General features: G+C 41.8%; 1 protein-coding gene across 1 annotated transcript in view; it reads right to left on the bottom strand.

Moving 5' to 3' along the window:
- Positions 1 to 11,013: 11,013 nt before the first annotated feature.
- The window catches only part of TMPO (thymopoietin), a 69,401-nt gene continuing 55,976 nt past the window's right edge, over positions 11,014 to 24,438 (bottom strand). Inside the window, exon 6 of the mRNA XM_078767283.1 lies at positions 11,014 to 11,561. Coding sequence (XP_078623409.1) covers positions 11,285 to 11,561 — 277 coding nt within the window. The 3' untranslated portion in view covers positions 11,014 to 11,284. The remainder of the gene's footprint in view (positions 11,562 to 24,438) is intronic.

Here is a 24,438-nt window from a genome sequence, read left to right as displayed (position 1 = left end):
ACATCTGGTTTGTCAGAAGCAACCTGTATGGAGAGGTCAGTCAAGTTTGAGCGAAGGCCCCGAATGTTTGAGGTCCATACCGTTAATGAAGAGGAAGGGGGAGCATCGGGTCCAGAACAGGGGGGGGGGGGGAGGGGTAGGGTAAGATGTGGAAGAGGAGGAAGAGGTAGGGAGAGCTGTTGAAGGTGTGTCAGAGATTTCAGAATAGCTTGGAGAAAGGGAAGAATGGGGCAGACAAAAGGTTTGATGGAGATTGGGTGAGGCACAGTGAGGTGTTATTTGAGGAGGCTGAAGAGCGAGGCAGAAGGTTGGGGGAGATGAAGGTGAAAGTTGGAAGGGGGAAGAAGCAGGGAGGATGCTTTGAGGAGGAGGGGTGAGAGGGGAGTCTAGGAGGGGAGGAGCGAGGGAGAGTCTCGGAGGGGAGGGGTGTGGGGGCAGTTTAGGAGGGAGGGGAGGGAAGGGGCAAGGGGGGAGATTTGAAAAGGATGGGTGATGGGGAGGATTTGGAGGGGAGGGGTGAGATTGGATTTTGAAAAGTGTACGATTCATGGGAAACGAACATTTTTTGCAAAATGAGTTTGAGACCTTCGAGTCAAAAATACGTTTGAGGACACTGGAGGAGGGGTGGAGTTCTGGATAGTTTAGGGAATGTAGAAAGGAGGAACTGTAAGAGATGGTATTATATATATATATTTTGGAATGAATAGATTTGGTGAGCAAGACGAAAGCATCCTTTTGTAGGAAAAGAAGAAAAGGGCGTTATAATATATGAGAGAAAATAGTTGTTCAGGGGAGAGATTATACATTTCTAACCGCGTGATCGCGAACGAAGAACGAACGAACAAAAAGAACAACAAATAAACGAATAAGACCTGGGAAGGAAATATTTTTTTGGGGGGTTTTTTTTTTTTTTGTGAGTAGAGATATTAAACAAGGAGGTACGGGGTGAACGACTGGGACGAAACAGAGAACGAAAATAATTTCAGCGCTTTCGACGAATCGCTGAGAGAAAAACAAAACCACAAGGTCGGAGACGGTATGGTAGTCTAAGCCTACGAGTACTAGGCCGCAGAATACTCGATACGCATTACCCGACGATTGTGTATACATGTACGAAAAATTAGCACCGAAAATTTTCCAAAAGATACGCTATAGGTACACACACCGAAAGATAGATACAGTCTCGACAAAAACACGATTGTGAAAGATCACTTAGCTTCGAGAGCGTGAGCGCATGGAACAGCTTCGAAAAGACGTGACCTCGCCGTGATCTCGCGAGATCTCCTAGTAGATCATGATCCTGGTAGATCATGATATGCTGGATAAAACTGGTAGATCATGATCATGATAACTATGTAACTACTTCCTGATAAATCGGGAGTTTCTGTAAACATTTGCATAATTTATGCATGCCACCAGGATAAACCCTTTTGGTGCAATTGTGCAATTAAATAATAATAATATATTTATGCAATTTTTTTGATTTTTCAGGAGTTTCAAGGACTTTGATGAGTTTTCCAGGACTTTCCAGTATTGGAAAATGCTCAATTTCCAGGGCGTTCAAAGACTGTATAAACCATGATAATCGGCAAAATCCAGGAATTTTGGTCATTTCAGATGTTAAACTCTTCATTGCTTTGACCAAAACAAACCAGTAAATTTCAGCTTGACACAAATTTTCCCCAAAAAGTGGAAATATTCCAACCAAAGTAAAATGAAACATCTGGGTCACTAATGAACGAGTTTTTTTATCCACTTTATTTCAACATGATTTCAAAATAATGGGTTGTAAGCGCTGCATCATACAAAAAAACAAAAAACACACACAAAACACCACATTAGTAAGCACTGTTACATATGTCAAACATTATTAGAAATGAGTTTCAATTTGTTGGAGTGATCATAACAATGTGCCTTAACGTGAGTTTCCCAATTTCCTGTTATGCACAGAATTTGTTTATAAAAAAATGTTTTGTTGCTGCTTTTTATTTATATATCGAAACTACATTGATCATGTCACCAAAACAGTCCCTAACATTTTGGAGGTATACATAAGGAAGGCACTCTAAGGATAAAACTTTACAAGCACAGCAGGAAGTTAAAAAAAATAAAATATATATATCACTTACACCAACACAGTTATACGACTGCATGTTGGTCAGTAAGAATGCGAAACATATTGGAAAGGAAACAACCAAGAACAAATTAGACACGTGTAACAAAACAATATTCAGATTTAAAAAAACAAAAAAAACAAGTGCATAATGTAAGCAAACAACAGGTTATAAAGACGAAAGTTAAAAAAAATTAACTTGTGGTTCAATATTCAACAAAATGCATTTTCCAGAAGGCGAAAATCAATCAAGTTGCACAACGATAAAGACTGCAACACTTCCCAAAAGCGATTATCCTTAAAATTTCCCTGATGTGATATGCTGGATAAAACTGGTAGAAGCACACTCCCAACCAATCCCGACTTTGAATATTCTGGGATTCTATTCCAGAGGCATTGGACTTGTTATTTTAAGATTCGGCATTCTAAAGTCACCATTTATTCGGTGGTGCATCTCACAAACCTGCACTCACTCGTGGTATCAAAAACTAAACATCAAGTTAGCCATTCCAAAAAATATAGCAGCCTCTAATCAACGCATTCCTAAGGTTTGACTCCCTGCATCCTTTTTCAATGAGGTGAAAAGGATATCAAAATAAGAATTCTGATGTTAAGCATTGTTAATGGATGTCGTATGCTTTTAGCATCAACATCTTTACAAGACATTCTGCAAAGTTCATATTTTACTCCACATTTATGATTCACCAATACTTTTACTTCGGGTTGTCCCATTTGGTGTTCCCATCTGAGCAATTGCATCGATGCTGTGATGCTGGGTTCAAATTCCAAACAATATTTGTCTCATGTCCGACAGTTCATCATTTCCACACATTTGCTTTGTCCATCTGTAGGTTAGGCTGAAAGATGTGTGTTATGCACATTGTCTTAAGTGCAAATGGCATAATGTGCTTTCCTACACATGACTTCACACAGGTGTAACTTTAGTTTGGCCAGGTGCATACATGTCCATAAGCATAAATGATATAGCAATGACGAGATTTTGAGGGTATAATTTTGGATTTCAATGCCTCCAATTTGGTTTTTCAAAAAATTGTTTTGTTAGTAACACAGAAGTCTCAGATCATGGAGGAGTTAAATGACCGAAGGCAGCAGGTTCACAGACGAAAGAAAACTGGAATGAAGAAATATAGATGTGTCCAGCTTATATTCATGGAGGGTAAAAGGTATGGATTCTGGAAGAATGTGTGCTACCTGTGGATGTAGGGGAGGGAGGAGAGTAAGCAGAGGCTTGGGTGGATGGAGGTGAAGGGGCAGGTAGAGTTGGCCAGAAGTGAGGCAACAAAACCCAATAGTCCACCAACCAGACTGTGTTGAGCAAGAATACCATTTGACTTTGGAGATTTGGTCTACAGTTGATCAGGCCTAAGAGTTCTAGTGACTCTACCTCCAGGGATTGTTCATAGAACCAAAGTGGGGAATTTGACAGCTGATCCTTATGGAGAGGGACTGCAAGAGCTTGGGACCTTCCTGTGTTAACAGCCATGTTCCAAGTGGCTGAATAACTCTCAGAGATTTGTTGCATTGCACTGTTCTGCCAAGGGTAGTCATTAGCAAAAATATAACAGATTTTCTAGGGAAGCAGAACGGTCATTCCAATATTCTTCCAATATTCCAAAATTCCAATATTCTGTCATTCGCCTGCCATCACCTTGCTTGTGATGGAAAGAAGACTGATCTGCAGTTGAATGGAACCGATATGGAACCCTTTTTGTGAAAAGTCATGAGGTTGGCAACTTTCAAAGATGAAGGCAGGCGACCATCCGAGATTGAGCTGCAGCAGAGCAAGGAAAGAGGATAGGGCTGATGCACATATTCTGCATATTGTAGCACTAATATCATTGGATCCAGTTGCAGAGATGTCAAGCCAGACTCGAAGATGATCTTCTTAACCTGAGTTGGAGAGAAGTCCATGTGCTACAGGAAGCAATCCATGATGGGAGAAAGGAGGAGGGGTGTGTGTGTGCGGGAGGGGTTGGAGTGGGGCGTATAAGGAAAAGGAGAGTTTGGGCACTTTAGCTTTCTGTTTAAAACAGTATTAAGATGCTCAGTTTTTCAAAAGGAGTGTGTATCATGACTTTAATCCTTTAGAAGTGAAAGTACAGAAGGGGAATATCTACTGGTGACAGACTTGACCAAGTTGCTAACAGACTTATCGAAGGACAGATACACACTGTTTGCAGGCCTCAAAGGGGGACTGTAGCTTGTAGGTTTCCGTAAGTTGTTTGCTTGCAGGTATTATGATGACGATGACATTTACTGTCCAGGAATTACAATGATGCAAAGCTTGGTTGGTATATCACTTTAGATTAAAAACACTTCCACAAGAACAGCTGAACTCCGGAAGAGATAAACGCTAAAAACAAAATAGCATTTTAAATGCCTCAGCATGAATGCAATGGCAATGCAGTGGAGATGCCCCCTCTAGTGTCCTTATTGTTCATATGGATGTGCAAGGCATTCTTTTTTCTTGTCATTGCAATCTGTCTTTGTCCTGCATTCAATGCATGCATGAGTTTCTTTGTGACCTTTATAATAAAAGTAAAAATGGAAAATAAAGTTGGGATGGTTTTAACAACAAACAAAAAAGTATGAAGCAAAAAAAACAAACAAAAATAAATAAATAAAAAATTCCAATAAGTCTTCAACATGATTGCAAAATCGCCACGTCTCTTTTTACAATGACATATTTGATTAATTTGGAGATTATTACAAAAACATATTTTGTGTTGTTTATCGACATTTGTGTAAAGACCACATTTTAACGAAAGTCTATGGTATTGGTAAAGCAAGTAGTAATTGTAAAAACATTTCAAATACAACAAATGAAAAGCTTACATGGACAATATAATATATATGACAAATGGAACCTAATTATCAAATACCTATCTACCAAAGTGCTCTAAAAAAGTATTAAACTGCAAAACCAACTACAACTGCAACCTGAAAAATAGTCAATGAAAAGTTAACTTTACACCTTGGATCATGCCATGTTTCCAGAAAAAAATAATCTTATCACCAACCGAAAAATGTCAAATGTGCTTTAAGGACTGATAATACATTTCCCCATGTTTACCCGATGGCATGCCGTGAGACACAAATAGTTAATATATTGCAATAGAAAAATGTGACAAACTCTTAGGACAATGTTACATTACTACGTATATGGAGTAGGCTATGTACATCAATACATGCAAACAAAAACAGTTATCCCTTTCTTCTATGTTAGGAGATTAATTGTGCTGTTTGAGAGTGTGAATGCACATTCGAGCATGAGTGGTTGAGTGGTGAAGCTCAAATAAATGCTTACAAAATATTCACATGGTGAATATGGAGCGGTACATACACATTACAACATTACATAATGTCTAAACAATGAAATCGTTGAATAGTTGTAGAATTTAAAGAAACAAAGTCTTTGAAAAAACAAATCTGTCATTGGTCTGCACATTTTCATGACATGTCCAAGAGGAAGTGAAACTCGATGCAAGGGCAATGTTGACAGCTCATAAGTTCAAATGAGGAGGGCATTGCTCACGTTGATGAATTGGTTATGGAAGAATGCCCCGCCATCTACCCCAAAGAAGAGCAGGGATGGTGGATGTCCCACGATTAGACTACGTTGTTCGTCTCTGATGACGATGTGCTTCGTCTCAAATAAATCTACATTGCTGTTGACGATCAAGGTCGAAGGTCAAACACTCACACACATATTTACTCAATCAGAGACAGATGTATTATTGCGCTTCCACGCAATCATGAGATTTTGGCAATCTCAGACAACAGTCCTCTATAATTCTACTGGACTAACTTGTTGCTGCAATCATTGTTTTCTTCTTTCCCAATAAACAAATGATTAAAAAGCATTAGTATAATGGCCAGCGGTGAAAGAGATGTGTATCAGTAGTGTTTCAGGTAAACTAAACATTCTTCAATCTCAATTCATCCCTGAAAATCAACTGTTGCACTTACAGGAAGTAATGATGTAATTAGCATTACATTTTAAAATGCCACAAGATACCAATAGGTTGATAATATTATTATTATTATAAACTATTTTAGTGGCACTGAAATTTTACCCTACATGTTTCATTTTCACTTAATTCACTGTCAGCCATTCGAAGCATCTCAAGTTGGAATGCAATGAACCGGTTATGTTTAGGGGTGATTAGGAAGTTCTTTCATTGACAGATATGGCAGTCATTTTAAATACAAAAAGCAAAAATATAAAATAAAAAGTAAGGGAAGGCATTTCATTCGATATGTGGAATTTTTTTTATTTTTTCTGTAATACCGTATTTAGAAAAGAAAAGGAAGATGTGACAATATGAGCCTTGTAAAGCTGTGGCCGTTATATCTCTTGCTTCATTCCAGCAAGGGTGACTATCAAAAGCTGACAAAGAAAAATGTACCTGAGAAGTAAGAAAACACAATTTTAAAATCCTACCTTTTGAAAACTGGTCTTTCTTTATTGCCACTGGCAGTAATAGGCCATAAGCACACAAAGGTGTAGCTTCACGAGCTGCTATAAAAATCGGAGTAGTTAAAAATAAAGATTAAGGAGCATCTAATAAATTTTATCCTTTCTAACTGTCTCTGCAATTATTTTAAAACAGGATATGAATGCATAAGCTCTAAGTATTTGGAAAACTGCAACGAACATTTCCTAATCAACACGGTCTATGAAAAATGAACACATTGGGCCTCATTGAGGACAGAAAAACTAGTATACGGTACATATATAACGACGATCACTTATGTTGTACAAACAGATTGTATTTAATATGGAAAAGTTAATAATATGTGAAGACAATGGATACAAATGGCAAAGGTTTTCAACAATGTCTACCCTGATGTTTAAGATTTTGTATAAAACGATGATCAAAAGCAATCATACAAAGAAATTCTGAAATAACTCAATTTAAAGATTTTTTTTGGAGTGGTATCTCAAATAATCTTACTTTTGATGCAACATGAAAAAGTTGCGACATCAATTATTGCAGTAACACTTTTATTATACCAGTGATATTTTATGTAAAACTAAATGATAGCTAATCTGCTTGTTACATAATTTTAATTCAACAATCACGATGCAAGGACATTCAGCCAAATCACAATCGAAAAACTACGAATTAATTTTTTTTTTAATTAAATGCTTTTGTTTTTAATTAAAAAAAGTAATTACTGAAAAAATTTAAAAATTATGTAACTGCCATTAACTTGCGTGGAAACAAACCCATTTATCTCACCTGCAAACAATGCACTTTGTACAGTTTCAAAAAACGATTTCATTATGTACATAATTCAGATTTAGCTGCCAAGTATTTTTTACATCAAACTCCACAGAACGAAAGCACAATCTGAAATATATACATTAAAATGGCTCAAGCAAAAGAATTACTGTAATTAGTCAACCCACAAATCACGTTAATTGGGCATCAAAACGAGAAAGTCTAAGGGTTTATTTTTCAACCAATGGTCAAAATAAGAGACAATGAAGTGCTTTGCCAATGGAAAGGTAATTTAAGGGTATTATAAGAACAACCCAATTAACTGTAAAAACGGTAGGAATATTTACCAAATAAAATAGTTAAAAAATGAAATGACAATGTCGAATAGCTGCTCATTCTCACATAATAATAATAATAATAATAATTCATTTATTTTGTATAGCGCTTTTCCAGAAGCCCAAAGGCACTTTGACAGAGTGGCAAACATAATGCATAACAATACATGAAAACAACAATTGCAAAAAGACAAGAATCAATAGGGAAATATTTAAAGCAAAAGGAGGGAGAAGGAGAAGAGATAGTCAGGGGTTAAATGCTGTGGGTTGAATGTTGAATGCAGTGTTGAACAGGTGGGTCTTTAGTGATGTTTTGAATGTGGTGAGTGAGGAGGAGTCTCTGATGGTGTGAGGTAGTGAGTTCCAGAGGGTGGGAGCAGCGATGGAGAAGGCCCTGTCCCCCCAGGATCTGAATTTGGTCCGGATGGAGGGGGTCAGGAGGTTGGTACCAGCAGAGCGGAGGTTGCGGGTGGGAGTGTGTCTGGAGAGGAGGTCAGCCAGGTAGGATGGGGCCAGGTTATGGAGGGCTTTGTATGTCAAGAGGAGGATTTTGTACTGGATTCTCTGGGGGATGGGGAGCCAGTGAAGCTTGTAAAGGACGGGGGTGATGTGGTCACGGGTCCGGGAATGGGTGAGTAGACGGGCAGCGGAGTTCTGAATGTATTGGAGTTTATTGGTGATTTTTGAGGGTGAACCATAGAGGAGGCTATTGCAGTAGTCCAGACGGGAGGTGATGAAGGCGTGGATGAGGGTTTCTGCAGCCGTGGAGGAGAGGGATGAGCGGAGACGGGCAATGTTTTTCAGGTGAAAGAAGGCTGACTTTGTGATCTGTTTAGTGTATTTGTCGAAGGAAAGGGTTTGGTCAAAGATGACGCCAAGATTCCGGATGTGAGGGGAGGTGGATACTGGGATACCGTCGATGTTGAGGGCAAAGTTATGGGTGGATTTTGTGAGCGTTTTTGGGCCAATGATGATTATTTCAGATTTATCACAGTTAAGCTTGAGGAAGTTGATTTGAAGCCAGGATTTTATTTCAGTGATGCAGTTTGTCAGGATAGAGTGGGTGTCGGTGGAGACGGACTTGGTGGAGATGAAAAGCTGGATGTCATCGGCGAAGCAGTGGAATTGGAGACCATGACGGCGGATTAAGTGACCGAGCGGGGACAGGTAAAGGATGAAGAGGAGGGGGCCAAGAACTGAACCTTGGGGGACACCTTGGGGGAGGGGAGCAGTGGGGGATTTGCAGTTATTGATGGAGATGAACTGGCATCTGTCAGAGAGGTATGATTTAATCCAAGAGAGGGCAGTGCCGGTAACGTCAAAGGTGGATTCAAGTCGGGTGAGGAGGATAGTGTGATCGATGGTGTCAAAGGCAGCGCTGAGGTCGAGGAGGACGAGAATGTTGAGGTTGCCAGCGTCAGAGGAGAGGAGAAGGTCGTTGGTGATTTTGAGGAGAGCAGTTTCAGTACTGTGGTTGGACCGGAATCCGGATTGGAATGTTTCATACAGGTTATTGGCAGAGAGATGATTTTTGAGTTGAGTGGCTACAGCGAGTTCCAAAACTTTTGACAGAAAGGGTAGGTTGGAGATGGGTCTGAAGTTGTTTAGGGTGTCAGGGTTTAGACCAGGTTTTTTTAGAATGGGGGTAACAGCAGCAATTTTGAGGGAAGGTGGGACGATGCCTGTAGACAGGGAGGAGTTTATTGTTGCAATGATAAGTGGAGAGAGAGCAGGGAGGGAGGCTTTGACAAAGCTGGAGGGGATGGGGTCAAGAGTGCAGGTGGCAGTTTTCATTCCTATGAGGAGTTCAGAGAGGTCAGTAGGGGAGATTGGGGAGAACCGAGACAGGGGATGGCAGGACAAGGGGGGGGGGGGGGCAGGTGGTTGGAGGGGGAGCGGGTGCGGCGGTGGTCAAGCTGTTGTAGATGTTGTCAATTTTGCGTTGGAAGAAAGAGAGGAAGGAGATGCAGTTGTCTACTGTGAATGACTGGGTGGTGGTGTTCAGGGGGCGGAGGAGTTTGTTTATTGTCGAGAAGAGTGCTTTTGGGTTTCCGGAGCCAGAGTGGATAATTTGAGAGTAGTAGGCAGAGCGGGCGTGGGAGAGGGCATCTTTGTAGTGTTGTAGGTGGTCCTTGTAGGCTTGGGAGTGAACTGTGAGACCCGTTTTATTGCGGAGTCTTTCAAGTTGGCGAGCACGAGTTTTCATCAGGTGGAGTTCAGGGGTAAACCAGGGAGCAGAATGGGTGAAAGAAACTGTTTTGGTTTTTACAGGCGCAAGCTGGTCAAGGCAGGAGGAGAGAGTGTGGTTGTAGTAGTCAGTGAGGTCGGAAGGGGTGTGGAGGTCAATGAAGGGAGAAGTGGACATTTTTTCAGAGAGGGTCGATGAGAATGAGGTAGGTGAAAGAGCGTTTAGCTTACGGAAGTTGATTGTGCGATAATGCCTTGGTGTTGGGGCGGGGATGTTGATGGTTGGTAAGTGGTCAGAGAGGGTGAGGTCGGAGCCATAGAGATGGTGCAAATTTAATCCAGTGGAGCAGACAAGATCCAAAATGTGACCACGGATATGGGTAGGAAAGTCGACATGTTGAGTGAGGTTAAAGCAGGTGAGTAAATCAGTGAAGTCAGTGGTTATTGTGGAGTCAGTGGAGTCCATGTGGATATTGAAATCACCAAGGAGGAGGATTGAGGGGGAGAGGGAACATAGCTGGGTCAGAAAGTAGGAGAAGTCAGACAGGAATGATGGGTGTGGTTTGGGAGGGCGGTAGACGACAGCCATGACTGACTGCGTGCGACCAGAGAGTTTTAAAGCCAGGTGTTCAAATGATGGAGCAGATGAGATGGAGATGAGGTTGAAGGTTGATGAGGATGAGGTTGAAAAACCAAAATTGACACACATACACATAGAATAAAAAAAATTGTTTCCTTAGAATAAGCACATTAGTTGCATGCAATGTTCTGCAACAGGTTTTTCTACACAAAGAACCTTGGTGAAGTTAAAGCAAAAGAGCCCAAAGTTGCAGAAAAGCAAAATTATGTAATCCATGTAGAGGAGTTCAAAACTATGGCTAGCTGGCAAGCAAAGCAGTAATGTTAGTTTCTCATTTTCTTAAGTCATTCAGCTAAGCTGAAAAGCTGACATAACCTGGTCTTTGTCCACATCACTTCCACAAATCACATTTCTAGCTTAAAGGAGTGATATAGTCCTGTCTATCCCAGATTGAATTTTCAAGGATGTACCGGCTATGTCTATTTGAGGAATTCGTTTTTTGGTATTTATATTTTGGCTCTTTCCAAGTCGTGTTCCAACCGCCAGCTGCTCATGCAATAACATGTAATCAATGCATAGCTAAAGTGGCTTAAAATGAAGTGCTTTCAACAATATTGATGAAATTCCAAGTGAAGATCATCATGAGTGGTGCTTACTAAATGTTGCAATGAAATAAAAAGAGAAGGTGGTAAACTGTCGAGACGAAATTGCGACTTAAAAAACCGACAAAATGAGAATCCCAATAGAAATGTGACAGACAGAGATAGTAAAAATAATTCAGGCTATTTTCACATAATGCACCATTCTGCTCAGATGCGATTTAGATTTGCAAGTAGAAGTATATCAGAGCCCCAATGCCAACCAGTACAAGCAATAGCAGAAAGCAAAATGACACCGATCTGCGGAACAAACGGAAAGATTTTGCTGGAACCACTGAAGGCGAAAGTCTGCTGTATGCCGCCTCCGATCGCACTTTGGGTTGAGAAAAGCCACCACTTCGAGCAATCTCTTGGTAACGGGATGTTCTCTGAGTCTCGTAAAATGCCTCGCGTGCCTCACTTGAATGAGGGCCATGAAGGGGTTTACGCCGTGTGGCACTGAAACATAATGGGAGAGAAGACAGGCATCTCTATATTTTAGCACCTCTTCTGGAACCACGAGTGGACAAAGATAATAGTGCAGAGGTTTAAAAAAGGAGTTTATCACTTCAAGCATCATAAATTTGTGCTCACGGTGTATCTTGAAATTTTCCACTCACATGAACATATGTTCAGATCAAATGTAAAATAACAAATATAGCATCATAAGATATTCAAAACCTTTCATATTTTATAACCATATTTGCAACTGTGATACTTTCCTCCAGATCCCAACAATACAACAGTTCAAAAATGGATAAACTTCCAGGATTTCCAAAGAAAGGGAAAAAAACAAAAAAACAAAAAAAAAAAACACACACACACACACACACACACACACACACACACACACACACACACACACACACACACACACACACACACACACACACACACACACACACACACACACACACACACACACACACACACACACACACACAGTTTCCACTCTAACACCTTTAATCAAGTAGCAAACAAGATTCGCTATAGGTTGCCGCAAGGTTCCACTTTTAAGTTGCGATGTTGCAACATCCGATTTTGAGTCGTGTGCCAAGCGAGCTATTTTGAGTTGCCATGTAAGTTGGGTGTGAAGAGAATGACAGAGATCTGTAATCTGGTGGTGAAAGAAGGCCGCATTCCAGTGGATTGGGAACTGAGTACGCTCGTCCCTCTATACAAGGGGAAAGGTGACCCTCTGGAGTGTGGCTCGTACCGAGCGATAAAGTTATTGGAGCATGGAATGAAGGTATTGGAAAGGGTGTTGGAGAGGAGGATAAGGAAGAAAGTGAAGATCGACGAAATGCAGTTTGGATTTATGCCAGGAAGAGGAACAACAGACGTGCTTTTCATTGTGAGGCAGTTGCAGGAGAAGTACATGGAGAAGAGGAAGAAGTTGTTTCTTGGGTTTGTTGATCTGGAGAAAGCATTCGATAGGGTTTCACGCAAAGTATTGACATGGGCATTGAGGAACTTAGGAGTGGAGTAGTGATGGCAATGTACAAAAGAGCGCGCACAGCTGTAAGGACGAAGGACGGGAACAGTGGTGAGTTTGAGGTGAAGGTGGGAGTGCATCAGGGGTCGGTACCAAGTCCACTACTATTTGTAGCTGTGATGGAGGTGCTGGCTCAGAACGTAAAGGAGGGTTTACCCTGGGAGTTGTTGTATGCAGATGATCTGGTGTTGATTGCGGAAAGTATGGATGGACTGAAGGAAAAGATGAACAAGTGGAAGGAATGTATGGAGACAAAAGGTCTGAATATCGGAAAGACAAAGGTGATGGCAAGTGGTAAAGCATGTGGTGAGGTGGAAAGAACTGGGAAGTGGCCCTGTGCTGTGTGCAGGAAGGGTGTCGGAGTGAACTCCATTCAATGTACAATGTGCACTGAGTGGGTTCATCAAAAATGTAGTGGTCTGAGAGGGTCATTAACCAGTGTGGCAGCTACATTCAAATGTAAGGTGTGCACAGAGGGAGCTGCAGATGGAGGAAATGTTGAGTTGCATCTTGGAGACGGCGTGAAGATGGAAGGTGTGAAAACATTTTGCTACCTCGGAGACATGCTGAATGGAGAAGGTGGATCAGACTCGGCAACGGTTGCTAAAGTGAGATGTGCATGGAAGAAGTGTCGGGAACTGAGTGGCGTGCTGATGATGAGGGGAGTGAGTGTCGTTGAAGCTGAAGGGAAAGGTGTATGCTGCATGTGTGAGAAGTGTTATGATTTATGGGAGCGAGACATGGGTAATGAACGTAGAGCAGCAACGAAGGTTGGAAAGGGTGGAAATGCGAAAGGCTCGACGGATGTGCGGAGTATCGTTGAGAGAGAGGAAGACAAATGATGAATTGCGAAAGATGATGGGAATAGAGCCTGTGAAGAGAAACAGGTTGAGATGGTTTGGTCATGTGTTGAGGAAGGCTGAAAGTGACTGGTTGAGAAGAGTGATGGAAATGAATGTAGAAGGAAGTAGAGGACGGGGAAGACCGAGAAAGACTTGGCTAAAGATGGTGGAAGAAGAAATGCGGGCAAGGGGGGTAACAAGGAGAGATGCAGAAAATAGGGCAAAATGGAGAAGATTGTCATGGGGACCGCAAGGCTAACCCCCGCTCTCGTAGGGAAAATGGCCTCTAAAATGCATGTTGTTGTGTGTTGTTGTATGTAAACAGTTTCACTCCTCAGTTTCGTGCCATGGTGTGTCATCCTGCCTCAATTAATATTCCACCACTAAACCGAGTCATACACGCCCAACGAGTACCTGTACCTCTCTAGTCAATAGTGAGCATGGAAGTAAGAAATCAAGAAAAGGCATTACACTCGAAGGGTGGGATTGCTACATTCATGCATACTTCTTACTCCACACCAGGGTTCAAAATAAGCAGTGGCCCGAGTGCAAAATGCCAACAAAAACGCTGTCGAGCCACCAAAACTTGGTCCTGGGTGGCCTGCGTGGCCACTTGTCAAAATCTTCGATACATCTTCTTTGTCGATGCATTCGGTCATTACTTATTATTATGCAATCTGAACCAACTAAACTTGCCAAGGGGACTGCGGGTCATATGGCAAAGGTTGTAGCAACTCCATCTGCCCCATCAACCAGGAGTTATGAAGGACGAGCGATGCAAATTCTCTTCGTAAATATGTACCATGTAACGCCGTTTCCGGTAGTGGTGGACGAGGGGGATTACGAGTGATTCTTCAAAACCCTCAATTGTATAATAAGTCAGAGGACTCCGTGCTATTTTCACACTCGCTTACCCTACGTTGCTTTCGACTTCAATTGACTGCAAAAAATCTGGAGGAATTCCCATGTTTCATCGCCTGTTTCCACCTTGGGAAGGTGTATATTTAGCAGATTGAGCATCGTTCCACCTCATCATGGCATTTTTCCAACGCCACTTCAAATGGCAAAAGTAATACCAAGAATAATTATAATAGCATTATAATAACTAGGGCATGCCCGTACTATATCTATATCTAAAATTATATCCCCCCCTCTATTTACATGAAATGGTTTGGTCCATGAAATGTTTTGGTCCATTCGCAACGCCAAAGCGAACGGCGAACGCTTTACATGAAATGGTTTGGTCCATGAAATGTTTTGGTCCATTCGCAACGCCAAAGCGAACGGCGAACGGCTTGCGAGTACAGTGACAATCCCCCCCCCCCCCCCCCTCTATTTACATGAAACATGACATGAAATTTGTCCGTTTAATTAGTTTTAAAACATAGTTTAACGCCAACATATGGCATGCACGTACCCGTACTATCCGTAATGGCGCACGCTCTCACAGGAGCTCCGGAAGGTCGTATATCGCAGTTACGATGAATCGCAAATTAGTTTTTATTAGTTTTATTATTAGTTTTAAAACATAGTTTAACGCCAACATAGCGCCAACATAGTTTGCAAACGTGAAATAAATGAATACGCTCTCAAATGTGCCATCCGAGGCAGAGTGTGTTCGCCACGTTCGGCACACGCGATAGCTCGCTGCTCTCTGATTGGTTGAATCGTTTTTTGGACATAGCTCGGTAAGTAATTGTCCGATTAATATGAAACCTTGAAAAGGCACATCCTCGGGTCCCCAGCAATATACCTGGCAAGTTTAAAGTATATCGGACCCGTGGTTGTCGAGAAACAGCGGTCACAGACAAACAAACAAACACACAGAGATTACTGGAATTATAGATAGATAATAATTATAACATTACTGCACCGTATTGCAAAATAATAATATAAAAAATAATAATTACAATAATTGGCTGTTATAAAAAGAATAACCTGATCCCTACTGACCGCTCCAGTAGATATATTTTATACTAGCCGAAACCCGTGGAACATCCACGGAACGGAGGATGTGGTGTATGGATAGAGTGTACCATTATGGATGGCATAGGGGATAGATGGTAAATCCATTAGTGCCGTGGGCATCGGGTCACTGGGTGCGGCGTAAAAGGGATAACAAAGTCGAGTCCTTACGCTATTATTATATAGATACTCCCCGTCGATGTGCTTCTGTGGTAATCACGAATATGAGTCACATACACGGTCACAGTGCCTGACGCCACTGTGACCGTGTTTTGATTAATAAATCTACGAGTCACAAAACACGAACCGAACTCACCTCAAGCAGTAAAAAAAGGTGCAAATCGCTCCTAGAAACCACCTCATCTCTTCAGACCTCAACACACCTCGATAAGTGACGGCAGCGCTCATGGGATCTTCTTCTTCAGTTAATCTCCAATTTTTTCTCTTTAAGTTAAGTCCAATCAGTCCTCTCTGCTCGAAGTGCTCGGGCCATGCCCTCCCACTCTCGTACCTTTATTGCCGTTCGGTGTAGAAAGGGATCGACACATCGTTCGTCTGTTTCAGCTCGTTATCTTTAAGCTTCCTTACGTCTCGCCACCTGCTACACCTCTCTGAGTTACGAGGATTTATGCAACGCACCCCGAGTATCGCAACGTCACTCCATTTAACTTTATTAAAATGACGATAAAGACGTTTCCTTATATATACTAATTTAAAATGTTCAAGGGAATAAAAAGACCATTTGGTTCACACCACCCATGCTTACACCACTCGACTGTCCAATCAGCCGACGGCTCGCTTCGCCTTCGCCCAGCAGACGCCAATACTATGGCGTCGTAAGATGGAGTCGTATCGGCCGTTAATCGGATGCTTTTGGGCCCCAACGTCGGCTAATTCAGATTTTTCGAGTATGTCTGTACGTGATAAACAAAGAGCGCGGTTCGTAGATCGTCAATCCATTAGTGCCGTGGGCATCGGGTCACTGGGTGCGGCGTAAAAGGGATAACAAAGTCGAGTCCTTACGGTATTATTATATAGATAATCACAGAATAAACATCGTTTATGTGCTTTTGACTATGTTTAATCCCACTCTATCACAAGCCAGACAATTCTCTAATTTATCAAATGGAGTATCAGGGAATTCAAGAGGCCGAAGCTCGAACGATTTAGATCGATTCGATCGATCGAACGATTTAGAACGATCTATATAATAATAGCGTAAGGACTCGACTTTGTTGTCCCTTTTACGCCGCACCCAGTGAACCGATGCCCACGGCACTAATGGATTTACCATCTATCCCCTATGCCATCCATAATGGTACACTCTATCCATACACCACATCCTCCCTTCCGTGGATGTTCCAAGGGTGCTAGCCAAAACCCGTGGAACATCCACGGAAGGGAGGATGTGGTGTATGGATAGAGTGTACCATTATGGATGGCATAGGGGATTTGCTTGTCCAAGTAAGAGTTAGGAAGAAAGATGAGAATGAAGAGTGCGTATATGAACAACGATCGCTGACACCGGCACAAATGCATGCTCTGGATTGTCCACTCAGTGGACGGCTTGCTGTCGCCTTCGACTGTCCAATCAGATGAGACAGCTGGCCTAACGTCCTCTGATGCGACGTCACACCTGCAAGGTATCAGGAGGCGGGAACCGAATCCAAAACAGAAGCTAAAGTAAAGACCATCGGAGATCTCCTGCGGCAGCGTTTCTAACCGATGTGGTAAAGTACAGTACGTACAGTAAAGGACATTCTCATTGATCCGTTGATTAACTATAACTGACCTGCGCCGCCCTGCTGTAGCTTGACATGTTAGCAGGTACTCTGACCTTTTTCACAACTTCAAATGGCGTTTCATAAAATCCTGCTGTGACTCGACATGTGCCGCACCATAATCGTTGGCTCATAAAACCCTACACTGCTACAGAGGATTATACTACCACCGGAAGCCGGCACTTGGTTGTCCACAGAGGGAGGGAAGAAACACACCATGTGGAATGAAAAACAAAATGCTTTAAAATATTCAAGAAAGAAACATTTTTTTTCATTTAATATTCCGTAAGTATTTATTGTACGACTAACGATTGTCAAAATCAGAACCTGCTTTGGGCAATCGCACACCATACCGTCGAGGCCGCTTTTACAGTATAAGAAGGAAATAATTAAATTAATGCTTTCCTATTTACATCGTTGAGTCAATACGTCAAAAAATCATTTTTTAAACCTGTAATCACTGGTTGTAGGGAATGCAGATTTGACGATCAGCTGATTTATGTGTGTGTGGGTGTGTATTTTAGACTTGGACAATATAAGAAGGAAAATTGCTTTGCAATAAATACATGCCCATTTGCAAGTTTCAGATCAATATCAGTAAGCACGGCCCATTATTTAATGACACCACTTGACTGTCCAATCAGCGGACGGCTCGCATCGCCGTCGCCCAGCAGACGCCAATACGATGGCGTCGTATCGGCCGTTAATCGGATGCTTTTGGGCCCCAAAGTCGACTAATTCAGATTTTTCGAGTCTGGCTGTACGTGATAAACAAAGAGCGCGGTTCGTAGATCGTAAATCCATTTGTGCCGTGGGCATCGGGTCACTGGGTGCGGCGTAAAAGGGATAACAAAGTCGAGTCCTTACGGTATTATTATATAGATTATTTGACACGATTATAATAACGGTAACCCCCTAATCTCACGCGACACCACCAGCTGTAAACACAAGCTCATGCAAAAGCTGATCCAGGGGTGTCCCATTACCAATCAGTTTGTTATCGCTTACCAAACCAGCCGTTCCTTAACAACCGTTTCAATGGAGGGCTTGCTTGAGTGCTTAAGCCACTTGGCGAGTGCTCCACAAGCTGCTTGGTAACGGAACACACCCACTGAGCAGTGTATATATATATATATATATATATATATATATATATATATATATATATATATATATATATATACAGTGGTACCTCGGCTTACGAGTGCCCCAACGTACGAGTTTTTCGGGATACGAGCCGTCGCTCGGGCGGTTTGTTGCTTTGGGATACGAGCCGAGATCCGATGTACGAGCTCAAAAAATTAATTTTTTTGAATTTTCCGGTTGTGGCTTCCGGTTCCGGTCACGTGGTTATCTTGCCGTGAAAGCATCTCTGCTTGGATATAAAACACGCAATCGTCGAAATACATGAGCGAGGAATCTCCTTGCTCCAGCCGGTGACGTCATCGGCGGGGATCCCCGCCTCCAGAGTGGCTGGTCACGTGACCGCCAAAGCGTGTCGCGCGTGCGGGTATAATGAGCTACACCTGTGGATCACGTGACCACGGAAGCACGCCTCGCTTGAGAGGCATGGCTTTCGGTTTGCGTTTTGCTTTATAAGGCGCGATAAATGGGCTTTTGAGTGTTAGCGGTTCATGGCGTTGACGGTTCATGACGGTTCATGACGGTTCATGACGGTTCATGGCGTTGACGGTCAAAAACCCATTACATCAATTTTACCAGGCACTGTACAGTAAGTACAGTGGACACCAAATGCACGGTGGAAGGCTAGAAGTAGAAGATCGTCCAAGACAAGTGAGAATAAGCCATACTTTGGAGATGACGTCATTCGCTGGTCCGATAACCAAAGATGTGGTATAAAAAACCAGGTGAGCTAACAATGCAGCAATGAAGGAATTCGGCCAAGGCACCGGCACACAACGACCTACCTACATCGAAAGACTCAATGCCAATGGTGACAGAAGCCAAGACGGCCGGCTTAAACACCGCCGAAAGACCACGGTGTACCAACTTACGATGCAGAACATCTTGCACTTAATATGATGACAACAGGTGCCATCCTCTGACGTACCATTACAGGTACAGGTACAGTACACGTGAGCACAGAGCAAAAGTTCACTGAAACCGAGATTAAGAAAAAAGAAAAAACACCTCGTGGTCCGTGCTCGATATCCGAGTTTCAATCTTTTCAAACACATGATGCTCTCGGTCACGGTATCTCCTGCGAGCTGCTTCTCCTTCAACCACACAAACAACAACTTCTCCATATCTTCATGGATAGAGGTCCGGAGCTTTGAAATAATCGTAACGCCCTTGGCTGGCGTTATAGCCTTTATGGACTCCTTCTGCTTCAAAATCGTACATATCGTAGAAGGAGTACGATCGTACTGCCTCGCCAAGTCGACAACACGCACACCTCACCTGGCATGCTCTTCTCCTCTGCTTAATAAAACCAGTTTATTTCTTTACATTCTCTTGTATTATGTACAGTATATACGAGGTCGTGCTTGTTTATACATTATTTGTTATTTATAAAGTACATTTTTGTTATTTAAAAGCACCTAACAAAAAAAATTGGTGTTTTTTTTTTGAGGCTGGAACGGATTAATAGCATTTCAATGCATTTGAATGGGAAAATTTGCTTTGACTTACGAGCGATTTGGCTTACGAGCTCCGTCACGGAACGGATTAAACTCGTAAGCCGAGGTACCACTGTATATATATATATATATATATATATATACAGTGGAACCTTGACTTACGAGTTTAATTCGTTCTGTGACCGAGCTCATAACTCAAATTGCTCGTTTCTCAAATCAAATTTCCCCATTAAAATGCATTGAAATGCTATTAATCCGTTCCAGCCCGCCAAAAACCACACCAATTTTTTTTAAAATATACAGTATATATAAAAATATCTCGCGCTTTATATTTCACCTGTATGCAGCATACAAGTTGGCAGGATGGCCTGGACTGGAGGTACGCACACTTGACTCTAAAGTCTAAACTGTCCAGCCTGGGTTTGAATCCTGACCCAGCTATAACCTGTCATGGGTGAATCACAGGCAGGGTGATTCATCAATGTGTGTTCCGCTAAACTGGGCGCCCCGTTTGCGTCCCATTAGTTGTTGGATGTTAAGGATCTCACCGTGTTTTCCACAAAGAGAAGGCGAGCTATCGCCGGCACTCTGAACAAGTTGTGGCCTGGCATGCTCTTCTCCTCTGCCATTATATACGTCCTCCTCGGCATCTTTTTCCAGAAGAGCCCTGTCTCGTCACAGTTGAAGATTTGCTGGGGGATGTATCGTTCGGCTTCTATCAGTTCGGCAAAAGTTATAATAAAATCTTCAGCTGCCTTCACATCCGCCTCACCAAGTCGACAACACGCACACCTCGCTCATGTTGTTCGACGATTGCGTGTTTTATAGCCAAGCTCATCATCCTCTTCTTCTTCTCAGCACTGCACTTGGCACTCACTTTCTTAGGCCCCATGGTTAAAACTAAGAAATTTTCCAAAATAACCAAAATGCGAAAACAAAAATGCAGCGATATACGGCAGAGACACTGTACTTGCACGGCAAGATAACCACGTGACCAGAACCCACCTGGTGGCGGCTGGCGTAAACTCAAAATAACCAACATGCGAAAACAAAAATGCAGCGATATACGGCAGAGATACTGTACTTGCACGGCAAGATAACCACGTGACCAGAACCCACCTGGTGGCGGCTGGCGTAAACTCAAAATAACCAACATGCGAAAACAAAAATGCAGCGATATACGGCAGAGATACTGTACTTGCACGGCAAGATATCCACGTGACCAGAACCCACCTGGTGGCGGCTGGCGTAAACTCAAAATAACCAACATGCGAAAACAAAAATGCAGCGATATACGGCAGAGATACTGTACTTGCACGGCAAGATAACCACGTGACCGGGTGGCGAAAGCTCGTAACTCAGATCTCGGCTCGCATCTCAAAGCAATAAACCGCCCGAGCGACGGCTCGTATCTCGAAAAACTCGTAAGTTGGGGCACTCGTAAGTCAAGGTTCCACTGTATGTATATATATATATATATATATATATATATATATATATATATATATATATATATATATATATATATTGTTACTGATCGCGGTTTAGATGTTATGATGGGCCGAGCGGATGGTCCAACCGCGACCGTTACAGGATCCCCGACTCACCCGATTCACCCAGAACTTTGGCCGTATCGCACCGCAGCTGCCCAATCTGGGAAAAGACTAAAACGACGAAATGCAAAGAGGAAAAGGAATAAGACGAGAAGACGGACAGAAGAGTAATTGGATTTATTGTACACACACAAGCAAAAAGGAGCAATCAAGTTTATTTACAACACATAAGACGCAGGTGACACAGTGCAAATACCAGCTTATACAGACTTAATTAACCCAGGGACAGAACAAACAAAACAAACTCACGTACACAAGAAGGGTGGAAAGGCAGGAGGTGGATGGCTGGAGGGAGAGGAAGGTCCAAGGGGGTCCTGCAGCACGATCGGCGCGTTTAGCAGCCGCCGTTCCTTCACGGCCTTGCTCAAAACCGCCGTCCAGGCCCCAAGTGGCTGTTGGGTGTTGTTGCTGCTGTGGCCTCCGCTGCTTTCCCAGGACTTGTCTGACGCATCTGGTCCAAACCCTCAACTCTTTCTTGGTTCACTCACTCCTCACCACCGACTCCTCACCGCAACCAACGCAACCACTGACCACCACCACCGACTCCTCACCACAACCAACGCAACCAACTGACCACCGACTCCACTGACTGACTTGACTGACTCTCTCACGCCACTTGCAAGCGCGCCTTTATAGCGCCTCCGGCGATCAAGCCGCCGGCCTTCAGGACACGCCCATCGGTGTGCTCACCTCGGCCCTGGTTGGTCATGCGACCCTCTGGCTCCACCCTTGATGATGACGGGCGGGCACGCCCCTCTTCCCCGACCCAAGCCCTTGTTCAATGGTGGTTTTGGAGGGGAGGTAATTGGCAATCGAGGCTCGGCAATGACGAAAGGGGATGTGAAAGGAAATGGAGATTTTGGGGATGGGAATGAAAGGGGATCTATTCTCTTTCACTGGTGCAATGGAGTACTTCGATTAATGGGAGACACAGCCTTACTCTAAAACACAGAATAAGATATAACTATCAAACAGGGGTATTCTATTATTGGCTGACGTGTATGCTTGTGGACTAATTATGGGATGCCCTTTCACCTTTACACAGCTCCGGAGGCAGGGGGCGCAGAATAAACAATCTATCTATAATTCCAGTAATCTCTTTGTGTATGTTTGTATGTATGTATGTATGTATGTATGTATGTATGTTTGTCTGTGACCGCTGTTTCTCGACAACTACCGGTCCGATATACTTGAAACTTGCCAGGTATATTGCTGGGGACCCGAGGATGTGCCTTTTCAAGGTTTCATATTAATCGGAGAAGTAGTTACCCAGCTATGTCCAAAAAACGATTCAACCAATCAGAGAGCAGCGAGCTATCACGTGTGCCGAACGTGGCGAACAGACTCTGCCTCGGACGGCACATTTGAGAGCGTATTCATTTATTTCACGTTGGCAAACTATGTTGGCGTTCAACTATGTTTTAAAACTAATTAAAACTAATTTGCGATTCATCGTAACTGCGATATGCGACCTTCCGGACAGTGAAGACTGCACTTCCGGCAGCCAATCACAGAACGCGTTGTTGCGTAGGCGTGGCCGATGTGAGAGCGAGCCGAGCCGAGCGCGTGCGCCATTACGGTTCGTAATTCGATTTCTTCCGGAGAAAATAATAATTTCTCGATTTCTTATGCGCATTATTTCTCCCAATTCAGTCAGAGCGAAGGGCGGAAGCGAAGAGCGTTGTTTTTTTTGTTTACGGGCGTACGGGCGTACGGGCGGGGTAGAGCGTACGGGTAGCGTTTTTTTTTTTTTTTGGCAAGGAACGGGCACCCACGTACGGGCATGCCCTAGTAATAATAATTTACACAATCAAAAAAATATACAGTCCTCATATCCGCAACAATATATATATATATATATATATATATATATATATATATATATATATATATATATATATATATATATATATATATATATATATATATACATATATATATATATATACATATATATATATATATATATATACATATATATATATATATATATACATATATATATATATATATATACATGTATATATATATATATATATATATATATATAGATATATATATATATATACAGATATATATATATATATATACAGATATATATATATATATATACAGATATATATATATATATATACAGATATATATATATATATATACAGATATATATATATATATATACAGATATATATATATATATATACAGATATATATATATATATATACAGATATATATATATATATATACAGATATATATATATATATATATACAGATATATATATATATATATACAGATATATATATATATATATACATATATATATATATATATATACAGATATATATATATATATATATACAGATATATATATATATATATATACAGATATATATATATATATACAGATATATATATATATATATATATATATATATATATATATATATATATATATATATATATATATATATACATGTATATATATATATATATATATATATATATATATGTATGTGTGTGTGTATGTATATATATATCTCAAAGTATCCACCTGTGTGTGGGTCTGTTTCTTTTTCCTTATGGCTTTTTCTTCTTTCTTTCTTAATGCTTAAAAAAAGACAATCAATCAAAGTGGCAATTTTTCCTGGACAATTATCAATTTGTAGTTTAACCCCCCCCCCCTCCCCCCACCACACTTTCATTACATTTTATTGAGGCACTGAAATTCAATTATTTTCACAGACCAACTCAACTTGACACTTGACTTACTAAAATCAAACTCTCAGTTTTGTCAGTCACCTTTATGGTTATATATATTGTACCTTCTATATATATATTAGCCGAAAGCACCCGGCGTTGCCCGGGTTCTTTTTGAATGAATTTACTACTATAATTCAGATTTTACTCACGGCCATAGAAGATTGACTACTATAATTCAGCTCAGCTTTTAATTGCAAAATTGGCCCAGCCCGGCCGAGGCGGCCTTCGACCGGCCTCGCCACCTAGCCTAAAACCTTCCCGGGGGCCGTCCCGACATTTT

This window comes from Myxine glutinosa, chromosome 1 (genome assembly GCF_964187855.1).
Source record: "Myxine glutinosa chromosome 1, kmMyxGlut1.1, whole genome shotgun sequence".
Taxonomy (NCBI): domain Eukaryota; kingdom Metazoa; phylum Chordata; class Myxini; order Myxiniformes; family Myxinidae; genus Myxine; species Myxine glutinosa.
Note: the sequence above shows the minus strand (reverse complement) of the source record. Positions and strands in the feature narration are given on the sequence as shown.